Source organism: Lampetra fluviatilis, chromosome 17, assembly GCF_964198595.1.
Source record: "Lampetra fluviatilis chromosome 17, kcLamFluv1.1, whole genome shotgun sequence".
NCBI lineage: Eukaryota > Metazoa > Chordata > Hyperoartia > Petromyzontiformes > Petromyzontidae > Lampetra > Lampetra fluviatilis.
Window position 1 is genome coordinate 7,886,252 of NC_136291.1, and position 14,512 is coordinate 7,900,763.

The 14,512-nt window shown below is 42.3% G+C and overlaps 1 protein-coding gene and 1 long non-coding RNA gene across 5 annotated transcripts in view; one reads left to right on the forward strand and one right to left on the reverse strand.

The window, feature by feature from the left end:
- The window catches only part of FHOD3 (formin homology 2 domain containing 3), a 171,561-nt gene that overhangs the window by 93,193 nt on the left and 63,856 nt on the right, over nt 1-14,512 (forward strand). For all 4 annotated transcript variants that reach the window (XM_078864109.1, XM_078864110.1, XM_078864111.1 and 1 more), the window contains one exon: nt 7,390-7,484. In XM_078864109.1, coding sequence (XP_078720235.1) covers nt 7,390-7,484 — 95 coding nt within the window. The remainder of the gene's footprint in view (nt 1-7,389; nt 7,485-14,512) is intronic.
- LOC144936903 (uncharacterized) overlaps nt 1-14,512 on the reverse strand; it is a 47,175-nt gene that overhangs the window by 5,355 nt on the left and 27,308 nt on the right. The gene's annotated exons all lie outside the window — the stretch shown is intronic.

Genomic DNA, 14,512 nt, shown 5'->3' on the forward strand with positions numbered 1-14,512 from the left:
TGCTTGCTTTTGAAATGCCCTTTAACGCGGGCGAATTCTCCGATAGTGTTGTACCAAAAAACTAAATTAAACGCAATTAACAATAAATGCCAGCTTTAATTACAAATCACACCACATTATATGAATAGACATGTCCATACATGAAGCAATGGTCTCTTAAGAAAATACACTTACTCACTGCCACCACGAACAAAGCTTTGCAGTCAATATTAGAGAGGACTTGGTCACGTGAGTCATGATTTTAGACCTGGCCTTTTGAGCACATAAAGCTGGAATGCACTGCGGCGTATGATATGTGACCGTGTCACTGCTGGAAGGCTTGGATAAACACTTGACCTGTGGAGCCAAAAAGTGTGTGGCACCTCTTTGCTTTAATTGCCCGATATTTTTCACGAATGCTAAACCTGTCCAGCCGTAAATTGATCTCGGGCACATTATTGCAAAAGTGATACTTAACGTTTGAATAGCAGCTTTAAAATAAAGAAACAATCCACGTTTTCTTATTTTGCAAGCTAAAATTATTTTCTCTTTGCTTAGCGGTGGATTTTATGTGTCATTTATATTCTCCATTTGTTTTATGGACACTTTCGTCTCGGTCAGAGGTTGAAATTCATTATTACTTCCAACGCTGTGTGCCCCGTAGCCCTGGCAATGATAAGTGAACTCGTTAAAAGTAATTGATGGGAGTAATTTTAAATATCATGCCCTGACATAAAAATTTACCTTGCTTGTGTTGTAATACTTTGACTGATGTAAAAATAACAATTGCTTTGGTCTGGCCATTTTGAGTAAGTGATAGCCTAGATATTTGACTTCTTAGCTTGACCCAGTGATGTCACTATTGCACATGTCAGAGGAATGTGTAATACTGTAAAAGGCATGTGGTTGATGCTAAGTAATTTCTCTTCTAACTGCCATTAATTCACCATGGAGAGCAGATTAAATCATTATTTAATATTTTTGGAACAATGCCTTGCTGAACCCACGAAAAGGTCACATGACTTGTTTTTCTAATTTGTCACAATGGTAGAGTAATATCACTCATGAGCACTCATATCTGTATACACCGAATATTGTATTGTACTGTATGAAAAGCAGGGTGCATTGAACACAGCTGCATAATTAATTCATTGCACTAGATGGCTTTTTATTTGTAAATCACAGTAACCGAACACAGGCCCAGAATGCCATGTGGACAGCAACAAAATAGCACTGCTCGATTGTGTAATTTGCAATAATTCATACGTTTCTTAAATTGAACAAGGTTATGGAAACTTAAAAAAATAGACAGTGGGAGGGAATTCCAAAGTCAAAGTGAGGAAATAGAAGTGTTAAAAGGGGAACAACTGAAAACTCTCAACTATTTTTTTATTTTCAACTCTTTTTTATTTTACCAGGTAAGGCCCACTGAGCTCTGTAGCTCTTTTTCAGAAGCGACCTGGCCACAAATGATATCTCAACGAAGTGGCTTGTCACGTGGAAATGTAGAGCAGCCAAATACGATAAATGCACGTTGATTTTAAATGTGGAGGGAAAAACCGGAGGACCCTCAGAGAAAGAATCCACGCGACTACGGGGAGAGAGACACGCAAACTCCAAATATACAGCAGGCGTCAGGGTCGGGAAGTGTTGTGACCTGCAGTGGGTTGGTTGAACATGATGCGGATGAGATGAAGCAGCTGGCTTTGCAGAAAGAGCCCTCAATGTGTGCAGAGCAATCAAGGAGCGAAGTTTGTGGGAACGGTAATCATACTCGTAGAGACAGAAGAGAAATAAGGAGGGGTCTGACTGCCGTTGAGTGAATGACAGGACTGAATAGGTGAGTGCTGCATCACCATTCAGCCTGTTTGATGTTGAATTATATCAAGTAAAGTGAGGTAGAAACTGCTGTAGTGGTTGGATTGGCGTCACAAATTGAAGGGGTTTAATTTTTCCCCAAATGTTATTTTTCACATTTTAAATTACTCTGCAGTATTTTTTTTGCATGCAATAATGGTTACAGTTCAGCACAGAGGTGTTTTATTACTTATTTGTGCAATCAACCTAATACAGCAGTGTTCCATAGTTCACCCAGGTGCTAAATTGCAATTCTCATGAACGTTGAGTATTCGAAATAATTATTGAAATACGTACTGAATAGGCATGAGAGGAGCTTAGAAATGATTGCACATTTCTTGAACTTAACGCAACTGCCCAGCTGATCACTGCCGGTGCATACTTGCCAAACGCAGAATGTAGACAATGCACGTTCATGAACACATCAGCATTTGGTTTGATAACCCTTTCCCTTGTGTCGTGCTTGACACCACAGACTCCCCACACGTTTTCTATAAACGATTGCGGAATCGTTTTACTCACTGTCAACTCCCGCAAAGAGTGTGGAGGGGATGTTTAACTTTGGAAACGTACAAGACCGCGTGTCTGCTGTATGTTCTATATGTCCTCTCTAATGGCAGGGGAGAGTGACATTTCACAGGTCAGCACTTTAACATCTGCGCGCCTTTCAGGGAGAATTCTGCTGTGGCTTAACGGTTAGCACACTGGACTTACAATGCAAAAGTTGCCAAGTAGATTTCCCGGCACGGCAATTAATATATTCTTCTTGGTTCTTTCGGTAAAGTCACGTAGAAGGGAAGTAATAAAATTAAAAAAATTAAACATAATAAAATAATTCTCACGACGTTTCGGCCACAACGCAAGCAGCCGTCCTCAGGTGATTATTGTATTACTTCCCTTCTACGTGACTTTACCGAAAGAACCAAGAAGATGAATCCCTGCAGTCACGAAAGCTTTAAATCGAAAATTAATATATTGGTGCAAGTTTCTTAAATGCCCCCCACCCCCACTGGCTCTGTCCACACAGGAGTATGAATGGGTATAAGTGCAGTTAGTCGTGGGTCGTGTGTGGTGGTGGGATACAGTCTTAGCAATAATAATAACAACCTCTATTTTATCAAGCGCCTTTCATTTTGAAGTATCTCAAAGGGCTGTACGTACAAATAAAACTACACTCACAAATATAGATACAATCTAAGCGAAATAAAAAAAGCTGATAATAACAATATCAATGACTACTCTCGAAATTCCATTAAAATAAAATGAAGAACCTGGCCATCCTGGAAGAGTAGGCCAAATACCCCTTTAGAGGGGCTCTGTTGAGCTCTCTCTCTATGTGGAGGCCCATCCTCCAGCAGTGCCATGGGTCAGCAATTGGAGAGTTGCACCTTCCCAGACAACTCTCACGCGTCGCAATTCCAGAAGGACTCGCAGATCATGAGCTGCACTTTGATAAACCACAAGAATTAAACACTTTTTAACAAAAGCCCCCTTTGTTGATACAAATTTAGAGACGGGATTTTTCAGTAAACATGTGGTAACTATATGAGCTGCTGCACAATGTGGCTGTATAAGCAACGTTTTGACGTTCAATTAAATGCCATGGTTCCCTCGGTAACGTGGCTCCTGCATATATTACAATTAATTATATCAATGCATGCGTTATGTGTTTACTTTACACATATATTGCATAACTGTTTATATTACTTATAACAGGGATCATGTAAAATGTATTTGCGTGTTTACCTTCGACCGAATACATTTTATGCAGTATAAGCAAAGCAAAATGAGAAATACAAAATAGGTTTCTCAGACACACACACACACGGACTAAATTGTGCAGAAATTGCCGGAATGTGTTGCAGTAACTTATTTGCCTTTGTGTGTGTGTTTTTTTTGTTTACTTTATTCAATGCCCACCTGAGTACAATTACGTTCGGGGCGATTATAAAATTGTTCCCAGCTTTCCGACGCAGCATGTATCAACAACGCACCTTAGCCCGGGGGTCACGGCAGACCCGAGTGAAAGACCTGTAAAAAAGACCGTGGCAGATTTTTTTTTTTGGACGAGACTAAATGTGTGCCAGTTGTACGTACACCTTGCAGCGTTTAGGTGAGCGTGCAGAGATCCCATTGCAATCGTCATGCCCCATTACACTGTCAGTCCCTCTTAGATTCCAGATTAGGCTGTCATTATGCAATCAAGCCTTTAACATCAAGGGTGAAATTGTATGCTATTTTGCTTTTTTTTTACAAAGCTCTTGCTCGCAAGATTTTTGCGAGTCAATGAATGGCTAAAACATTTCATGAGTATCCATGGTGAGCTCAAGGGATAGCATTGGCCGTAGAAAATTACACGGAGAAAAGTGCCATTGTGGTGGTTAAGGAGATTTTTCCCAAAATGTATAACCTTTTCTTTTACTTGGAGGTAAATACTAAACTGTGTGATTTATATAATTGCGTGAAACGTAACATTCATTTGGACTACTGTTTTTCCACACTTCCTATAGGATCACCTAAATCTTTTTTTTGTTGTTGATGTAATCCTATAGGATATTTTTTCTATAGAATTTACCGTTCGGCTACTAAGAAGTTTTAACGGTAGGCTACCATTTCGGCTTCCATAAATCTGATTGCCGAGCAAAAATATGAGCTTGGTAAACGTGCTTCTTTGCGCAGGGTTAAGTTTCATTGGAGATTTTTTTTTTCTCAAAAAAATGTCTTTCCATATATTTTTTGTGTTGCTCTCCAGTGGGACACCCGTAGACTTAAAATTTACAACCACTGACGCAGAGCATGCAGGGCGCAAATGAAAAGTCAGTTTATTGTGTTCAGGTTTGTGCTCCTTCGCTGTGCCATAGACCTGGTCTCAGGAGTGTACGTTTACAACCCAATACTGGCCAGTGAAGTCAATGAGAAAGGCAATCCCCTGTTCATGCGGAAAATAAATTACATTTGGCACGAAATTAATCAGACCAAACTGGTGCATGGACCTATAACAGACTCTTAACAGTTATTCAAACTTTAAACAAACGTCAACAAACTGATGTGCTAAGAATACATGTTGATGCCTTTAAAGATTGTATCTAGAATGCTCGTATGTAATATTTTTATTATTAATAATATTAGTTACAAAACAACACTCACTTTTGTTACGCATGCCACCACCACACTGCTTGATTTATATGTATTCACACAAACTTAATTGATCGGCTGAGTATGTCATTTGCCAGTTCGCAAGTTCGAACTATGGTCATGGTCAACTCGGCTCATCATCCCCGTAGGCCACTAAATTGAGTGACAACTGCTGAGACTTGGTGGGAACTGAACAGTTGGCTTCCAATGGAGAAACATTAAATTTCTTATCCCTGGCTCAAGGCCACCAACGAATATGAACGCCACTCCAGCCATAGTATAGCTGTGGTTGGTTACGTGGACAATAGATTGTGTATGTTGAACTTCTTTTGCATCGTACGTAGCCAAATGTCCAAATCGGAGGTGGGGCAAATGTATGTACCCCAAACCATCTCTTCAACCTCATTTAGACAGCGTCGAAAAGTAGACCGAATGACCCTCCTTAAACGAGAGGCTTGATTCTCGCAGTGACTTAAAAATACAAACAATAATAACATGTAAAGTAAAAGTTCACCCCTGCAATTGCTCGCTCACGCCACTGCTGCCAGAAGGGCCTCCACTAGAGGGAGCTCTAGAGAGCCCCTTTAGATGGTATTTGGCCTCCTTCTCCATGCTGACCAGCTGTATTGGAAGAGGTTACCTCCACCGCACGTGACCTGCCGATCACCTAACTGTGGTGGAGGTGGTGAACCCATTGACGCTGCTGGGTTGGCAGAGGTGGAGTGAGGGTGGGGGGTGAGGAGACTTGCCCCGTTGTTTCAATTGCAGCTCCAAGACATTGAATCGAACTGTCGACCTCTGGATGATTGCAAGTCCAGCGTGTTGAACTTTACACCGTGGCAACATCCCACGACAAAATAGAAACGTGTCATAAATTTACGTTAGCTGAATACGTGCCATTTTTTTCTTCTCTTCAATCAAGTTTGCAATATGAGGAGATTGGTTGCAGAGCAGCCCTAATAGATATACGCCATTTAAGGAATGTTGCGCAACAATTCTCAACGTCTATCACATCGACACACAAACACAACAAATCCGAGCAGCGTTCAAATATAAATTTTGCCTTTGCCAGGAATCCGTGCCAAGTAGACAAATATGGCTCAGCAACGCGTTCATATATCTGGGAGTGTGCGTGTTGGTATGTGCGTGTATGGGGAGCGGTCGAGTAGCGGTTAGCGCGCTGCGCTATGAACCCGGCGACCCGAGTTCGATCCCCGCGAGGATTATCTGAACCGGTCCTGGGCCTCCCCTAGGTCGACTAAACCCCAAATGAGTACCTGGTGCGATGTGTAAACATCGCCACTAGGGAGACAAAGGCGGCCGGGCGTGGTGTTGGCCACCCACCCCCTCGTATGTTGTACCGGCCTTCATAGGTGCTTGCTGACCGCACTTGCCCCTACAGTCTGTTCAGGTTATAAGGGGGATCTTTGTCTTTGTATGGTTGCAGGTCTCTTTACGTTCAGTGCAATGTATGCTAACCAGAAGAAAGTTAAACAACATCAGAAAAAAACGCAAAGAAAGAATGTGGGCTTCTCTGCTGGGTTGTACCAGGCATTCAGTAAAATTGTACTGTAAATGTTTGGTTAAAAAAAGCTATTATGAAGTCCCATGAATTAAAATAGGACAGTTTTACTTAATCGTGCGAGAGTTCAAATTTAATCCCAGAAGTTTTAGAAATTCCATAGATGTTTAAGGGTTTAAAAAACGTTCGTATTTTTAACCGGTTTTTGTGTGAAGTACTGGAAATTGAGTGGCTTTAATGTTATTAATAATTGTCACTCAGGAACTCGCACAATCCTTTCAATAAACATTACAGTACAGTACAACATTCCATATCCGACCATAGCATATTCGCCTTCAACAATTAACCGACCACACTCACGGCAATGTTTGTACGTGGTTGTAACTTCCATTTTCTAAAGATGTTCACATATCTGACCTTTTTACTTAACCTGCCGATTCCACATTCCCCAGTGAATAGGATATGCGACGTTGTCATCTTGAATGTGTTTTTTTCACGAGTTCCCATTGCAGTAGAAGCACATTTTTTTGTACAATAATGTAGCCACGTTTGTTAATCAGCAATTTCCCATGCTTATTATTTCCATCATTGCTATGCACTGTGTTTGGGTGGCGGTTAAAAGCCAGTCATGACAAAAGACAGATTTACAAACAAACTTCAACTCTTTGGAATTAAGTAAAAAAAAGTTTGTATCGTCTTAAAGAATTACAGTTTGTCCTGCCTTTGCTTTACTAAAAGATTAAATGCATAGCCATGATTTATTTTATTAATTTGTCAGGCTTGTACGAGTCATCTTTGAAGTGTTTGGATACCGCAGAGGGATCCTTGCTGTCCAAGTTGAACATGACTCTGTACCTGGCCTCTACCTGAACCTGTGCTGTGTGTGTTTCCGGCAGCTCTGGGCCAGATAATGCTGTACGTGGACGGCATGAACGGCGTGATCGCCCACAACGACACTGTGCAGTGGCTCTATTCTCTCATCGCATCAAAGGTACCTTTCAGCAGCAAGGATGCAAATCAGGGCAGTGTTGAAGTTGAAAAGGTAGAGAGGGTGGCAGTTGTGGTTGGTGGCAGTGACTTGATCCAAGTCCATTCTGTGTATACGGTTTGTATATCTGACAAATACTGCTATTTTTCTCATTTAATAATGTTAATTTGAAGCTTTCGTGACTGCAGGAATCCATACTCTTTGGTTCTTTCGTTATTTTTCTACCTAGGTGACTTTACCGAAAGAAGAAAAGAGTATGAATAATGTTAGTTTTTACGTGCGATGCTTTATTTGTGTTGCGAACACCATCTTAAAATAAATGTGCATGAAGTCACCGTGTTGCGTGCACGTATTTAAACAAAGACAAAGATCTCCCGCATTAATCCAATTGGAGCACATGCTGATAGAGTCGACAGTGTTAGGGCCATAGTGTGCACTTGATAATCGATAAAGCCAGCAAAGACAAATACAAAGATCCCCCCTTATAGCCTTAACAGGCTGTTGGGGAAAGTGCTGTTAGCGAGCTGCATTTAGGAAGGCCAGTAAAGCCAGCAGCGCCATGTCCACCACCAACCCATTACCTGCTCAGTGCTAAAGGTGACATTGGCAAGTACTCGATGCTAGAATAATATATATAATAATATCTATATATTATATATAGCATCATCTGTCAGAGACCCAAGCCAGGCTCGTTTACCTTTTTGCCTTTGCTGACATTACCTTGAACTTTGGTACGTGATTTATTTGTATTCCTGGTGATTATTTGTGTCTTGTTACCATTAGCAGACATTTAATGGAAAAAGTTATTGATGTCATTTTCATCGTAATTTCAGTGATACATTTAATATTTAAAGATGTGACTTTTTTTTTTTGCCATGAAGGTCAATCATAAACGTCGATTAAAATTGAAAAACCCTGTAAAATGCAAACAAAGCCATTAGCGCTCATAGAATTGAACAATTACACAAAATGTAAAGGAATTTTACGATGGGAAACACGCCACAGGGCGCCAACACATACTTTCTAAGCCTTGGAGGATTTACATTGTGAGGGATTTACTGGTTGGACATCGAACACACTTAGCAGCTTCTTGGTTCTTTCGGTAAAGTCACGTAGAAGGAAAATAATAAAATAATAAAAATAAAACATAATAAAATAAAATAATTCTCACGACGTTTCGGCCACAACGCAAGCAGCCGTCCTCAGGTGATGACGGCAGGTGAGAACGGCTGCTTGCGTTGTGGCCGAAACGTCGTGAGAATTATTTTATTATGTTTTATTTTTATTATTTTATTATTTTCCTTCTACGTGACTTTACCGAAAGAACCAAGAAGATGAATCCCTGCAGTCACGAAAGCTTTAAATCGAAACAGTTAGCAGCATTCAAAACTATTGTATTTAATGCAGGAACGCCAAATTTTGCATGTAAATCGCCACTCTCAGCAGTGGCAACATGGTACATTTAACGAGGACAAAAGCTGGACATTTCCACCGTGCTCTTTAACGAATTCCCCCCCTCCCACCCCCCACGTTGTTTTTCTCCACATACATTGCCCCCGCCATTATTTGCACGTTATTCTTTTGCACGTAATTGGTTTCCGTGGTTAATAACTAAAAGACTGGCGATGTGGAACTCAAGTGCAACGGTGTAGCAGATGCCAAGGGGTTGATGGATAACTGAAAGATAGGGGGCAATGTGCATGGAAAAAAATAAAAATTTGGTCGCACTGTTAGTTTCCTTGCAAAAGAGTAGGTGTGGGCTAACTAACATTCCATCTCGGCCCCAAATCTTCGTACATATGCCACGTGAATGAGGTTCAGTAATGCACCTCGTATATGTAAATGGGTTGGCATAGCCAGGCTTGAGTGCAGGGTCATTGGTAGTGCAGTTCAGGAGCACTATTTAAAAGTGTTAGGCATTGAGAGGGGTAAGCTCTGCACTCGATATGCTAGTCCCTCGGTGACATGCATTGCTCTCTTGTGTAAAGCAATGATGTACAGCCACAGGCTTGAGATTGATTTTCACTCTCGTTTTTAATCGCTGTGCAGAAGAGCAAGAGAACATCCATCCAACCTTTTCGTTTTTATTCGCCAAACACTTCTAACCGCAGCAGTTTGAGGATTAGGTTTATTTCCATAATGCAATTTCAAATCAAACAGACGAGAGTCGAATACCTTTTTGCGGAAAAGGTGGAAATCGGAGATGGAATTGGCGACTTGGAATCGGCGACACGGGGCTAGTGTGTTGGGTAGACGCTTCCCAGGCACTGAAGTTCATTCCAGTGCCGTGAAATCCGGTGCAGATTTCACAGTGGCCCTGATTCACATCGCTGTCTGTCAACGTTATGCGTGGAGCACTGAACACGTAGACACATCATTCATGGGGAGGTTTTGTCCCATCAGAAGTCAGCTAATCCACTAAACTCGAGGAGTCAAACGTTGATTGATTTTCCACGAGCATAAGACGGCAGTCGTTGATGAGCTCAGCAATAGTTTTACTCGAATGTTTTGTGTTTTTGTTTACCTTCACCGATTTTTATTTATTTATCAACTTCGTCTATACGTCAGAGGTCGCAACCGGGTACCCAATACCCATACCCTACCCGATACCCGGCTACCCGTACCCAGCCGGGTATGGGTACGGGTACCCGTTTGCGACCCTGGTGCGGCCGGGTACGGGTACGGGTAGGCCGTGAGTCACTGGTGAGTAACCGTTTATCACTCATTTCGGGTAGGGTACGGGTACGGGTAGGGAACGGGTACCTGTACCCGGCCACACCAGGGTACGGGTACCCATTTGCGACCCTGGTGCGGCCGGGTACGGGTATGGGTAAGGAATCAAAACCCGTTTGCAACCTCTGCTATACGTGTTTGAAAATGGCAGTTGCATTAACTTCCATTCAGGGTTGAGCATCGAAGCGCATAGTAACACCCTCAACGTTTTTGAAGCGGCATCTGTATTCAATTTCAGCCGTTGACAGCTTCGACCAGTGCCTTGTTTGGCGATGTTTGAACGGTGATTTGGAGCGCCAATAGAAATACCTAAAAAGGATTAACTTCGTTTTTTTTCAGTAAAACTACATACAAATTTGAGTCAGTGTATGGATCTAGTAGCTCACATTCTCTCTTCAATTTCTGAAATAAGCAGTTAAAAGAATATTCTTAATTTAATAAATGATGCATATTGTGTTTCGTGGTATTGTTCTCGATGACAGACAGTTGCTAATGTAAATACGTAACTATAAGTATATACCGTGAATAAATGACTACCTGCTACGATAGTTGGAGCAGAAACATGGGCATTTCATGCGGAAAATTAAAGAATGTTGTTAAAAGTGTGCAAATAAGCATTTAGAGTTTCCTGGTTCTAATTACATTGAGATACGTAAAGATTAAGGAAAGATTAGGGAACATATACACACAGGTTAAAGACATTATCTTAACCGATAAGAGAAGCTCGTGTGCTTGGGCAGGACAAGTGGTTACGAGGGATGAGGCCCAGCGGCCGAGAAGAACAACACAAGGAGATAATTTACCCAAGAGGACGTCCGGCATTGGGACGGAGCGATGAAAATCCGCTTGCGTGAAAGTGCCAGGTAGATTGTTGCATCGCACGAGGGTGTGAAGAGGTGGCGGTGGCTTCATGCCATCGATAGTGGCTCACGATAATGATGATGATTGAATCCATCTTTCAATGGGCAGTATGGATTAATGTATCCAACCGAGTCTCAACTGCAGGCTGAGGCTTGTTCAGCAATTCAATGCAATACCCTCTGCATTCGAACAAAGCTCCACCCATCTGCCCTAATCCGGCCTGCACCTGAAATCTTGCCAAACAATAAACTGCCCACAATGAGTTATCAGGATACTTTGCGTCAACCCGTTGCTATTCAGTGCAGTGGCTGCTGCCTGCCAACATGCCAACAGCTTCTGTTTTCCTCTCCTTGAGAGGACCTATAGCAGCCGAGTGTTTAGCGATAAGGTTACCTCTTTCCTTCTGGACAGAAAGTGCTCTAATGTTTGAGGAATGCTTGTTATTTTATGCACAGGCATTGTGAGCATGCCTGCACTCAGATTCTTTGGTGATGCCATACGAATTTGGCAATTTTGCTCTTTTCCATCGATTTCACACTTGCCACGATTCTCTCCATGCGCATACGTACATATACTTACTATTTTAGAGTAACTATATATGTTATGGTAATTGTAGCTGAACGCACGTTACGTATAATTTGTTTTCAACTCCATGGTTGTCTGTATAATTATACACCTTGTGAGATAAGGTGCTCCCAAAATAGTCACCTACAACAATTCACAAGTCGCTGCCATGAGATCCATTCACTATTCTTTGCGACAAGTGTGCAGATAAGCAAGGACAGATTCATATTCTTGGTTCTTTCAGATTCATGCTTGGAATTACCTTGAGAGACGCAAAGAGCAATGTGTGGATTACTGAACACACGCAGGTTACTGGCATCGTGTAAACTACAAAGGAAAGTGAGTGAGGTTGCCCAGGATACGCTAGAAGGGGCGATGGTGAATAACAACAATAATGGAGAGGACTCACACCAAGGAGATGGAGCGATGAAATCAGTTTGTGTGTAGATACCTGGTGGATTATTACATCACAAGAATCATGAATAGCTTGCGGATGGATGCCTTCCATCCAGCAGTGGATTGACCATGACTGATGATGATTATTTGTGTACTGCTGGATGAAGCCCTCCCAATACGCAGGCTCAGACAATGCCATTCCCAAATCAGGGGCGGTTTCTTCATTAGGGCGATTGGGCGACGCACCACCAATGTCATTCAACCACAGAGTCACGCTAGCCGTCACTGTGCCTCTGGATATAGTCCAATCAGCGTCATGCTACGTTCTGTGGAGTACCGCCTCTTTTTGGGCGATTTCCCTCCAGCTGAGAATCGCCCCGAGTGGTCCCATAGACTTACATTCAAAGATGTTTTTTTTCGAACGGGGGCGCTGCAATGCATTCTCTATGGCTTCCGGGAGGGCTCGCCCTAACGTGCTTACGTCATCATACGTGCTTACGTCATCATACGTAAGCACGTTTCATCCAACAATATAATTTGTCGCCACCTAGTAGAATCTTTAATAAAAGAAACTTGAGTGGTTTGTTTTAATAGTGAGTATAGAAACAAACAAGATGTATTGTAAGAGTCACTTTATTTTTCATTAATATTAAAGAAGTGAAGTTGCCTTTACATGCTTAAGCTGTTAATTTATCCATTGCATGGGTGTTCCTTATCCTTATCAATCATCCAGACATTTGCCCCCCCTGAGAGATTTTGCAGGAGCCGCCACTGTCCCAAATGTTCCCGAATGTCCGTGGTCCAATTTGCCCTTTTGCCGGGGGGCGGGGGGGTGGTGGCCGCCTGTAATCCAACACTGCAGAGGCAAGCATTGGTGGATCGCTCAAATGTCGTCAAACTTCTATCCCGTAGGCATCATTGCAGTAGGCAGGAGAGCAAATGTGGACCTCACCTGTTCCCTCTGTATTGGACAGCGCGTCCCCCCACAATTGATTTCATATTCTAGAATTTCAGATTTTGAAAGATGTTTCGATCACACCTGTGATCCAGCACTGTGGGGGGCGAGGGTTGGTGGAGCTCGCAAACATTGTGAAACTCTCTTCTCTTGGGCGTCGAGGTTCTATACCCTGACTTACCAGGAGAAGGCGGTACAGCAAATATGTGGACTCCACCTGTTCCGTCTGTATGGGATAGAGTGTTTCCCCTTTGCATGCAAGGGTTTTCTCCGGGTGCTCCAATTTTCTCCCACATATGAACACTCATTAATTCGTCTGCAACACCTTAATATGTAGAGGACCCTAGAGCTTGGGCAATCGTTGTTGGCGCCAGCTGACGGCGTGGCTTCCCTCCTGCCTGTCTATGGTTTCTTGTGCCTCTCTGAGTTGTTCCTCTCATCGAGAATGAGTGAATACTGTGCACGTTACAAGCCAAAGTTATTTTTATTATTTTGTCATTGCGGCAGCCTTGTTTTCATATTTTAGCTGCTATTCCATGACTTTTTTTTTCTTCTTCCATCAGTTGGAGTTTGTTGAAGCAGAATAGTATTTGTTTTCAAATGCACATGCTTCCCCTACTGTATCTTTGAATTAAAATTTCACACATTCATCATTTCAACAAGAGGTGGAGAGAGAGAGAAACACGTGGAAAGCTGCAACAAAAGTGCTGCCAATGGAAATATATATTTAGTTTCGTCGGTCTCTTTGCTCGTGAAATATAATAACATTGCAGTGGCCTGCTTGTTTAAGCCTGTGTAGCTTTCCACTCGCACAGATTAACGTAATATATTCACCGGAATACATCATAGACAAGTGAAAATGTGAGCAGTCATATTTTGTATATCCTGCATAAAGTTACTAATGCAGAAACTGGAAAGGTTTATTTAGATGTCATTAGCAGAAGCGAGGACAATTACGGAAGTACACCAAATGCAACTGTTGTTTCTCATAAAAAATAAAATAAAAAAGACTGACGCATAACAAAAACAAATGTCTGGGATCCGGTAGTGTGGTGCAGGGGTGTTTAGACGCCAGATCCTCTAAGACGGGAGAGGCCTTACAGACCGTGGCATTGCCCCTGCATGTGCACGCGCATGGAAGCCCACCTGTTTCACATTTACATTTCTCTTTCAAGCGACCTTTGCGGTTTTGTGTGCTCAGAAATACACACAGCCACCTCCCAGAATGCACTCTGCTCATCATCCGCACCACCCCCCGCCAAGCCACCTGGAGCTGCAAGTGCCACAAGTCTTTCCGTCCACCTTTCCCACGTTGCCTCCCGAAAGCAGAGCCGTTTCGTCTAAACATTCACTCTCTCAGTGTCCCAAGAGAGTGAATGTTTTAGATGAAGAATAGTGTCCTTCGCCCGAAAGCAACAAAAAAAGCACAAGAACAGTTTCCGAGAATGCATCCGTATGCCTTCGTGCCTGTTAAAATGTACTTGCTGCCATTTTTGGAATATTTATTTGGATTGGAATTACA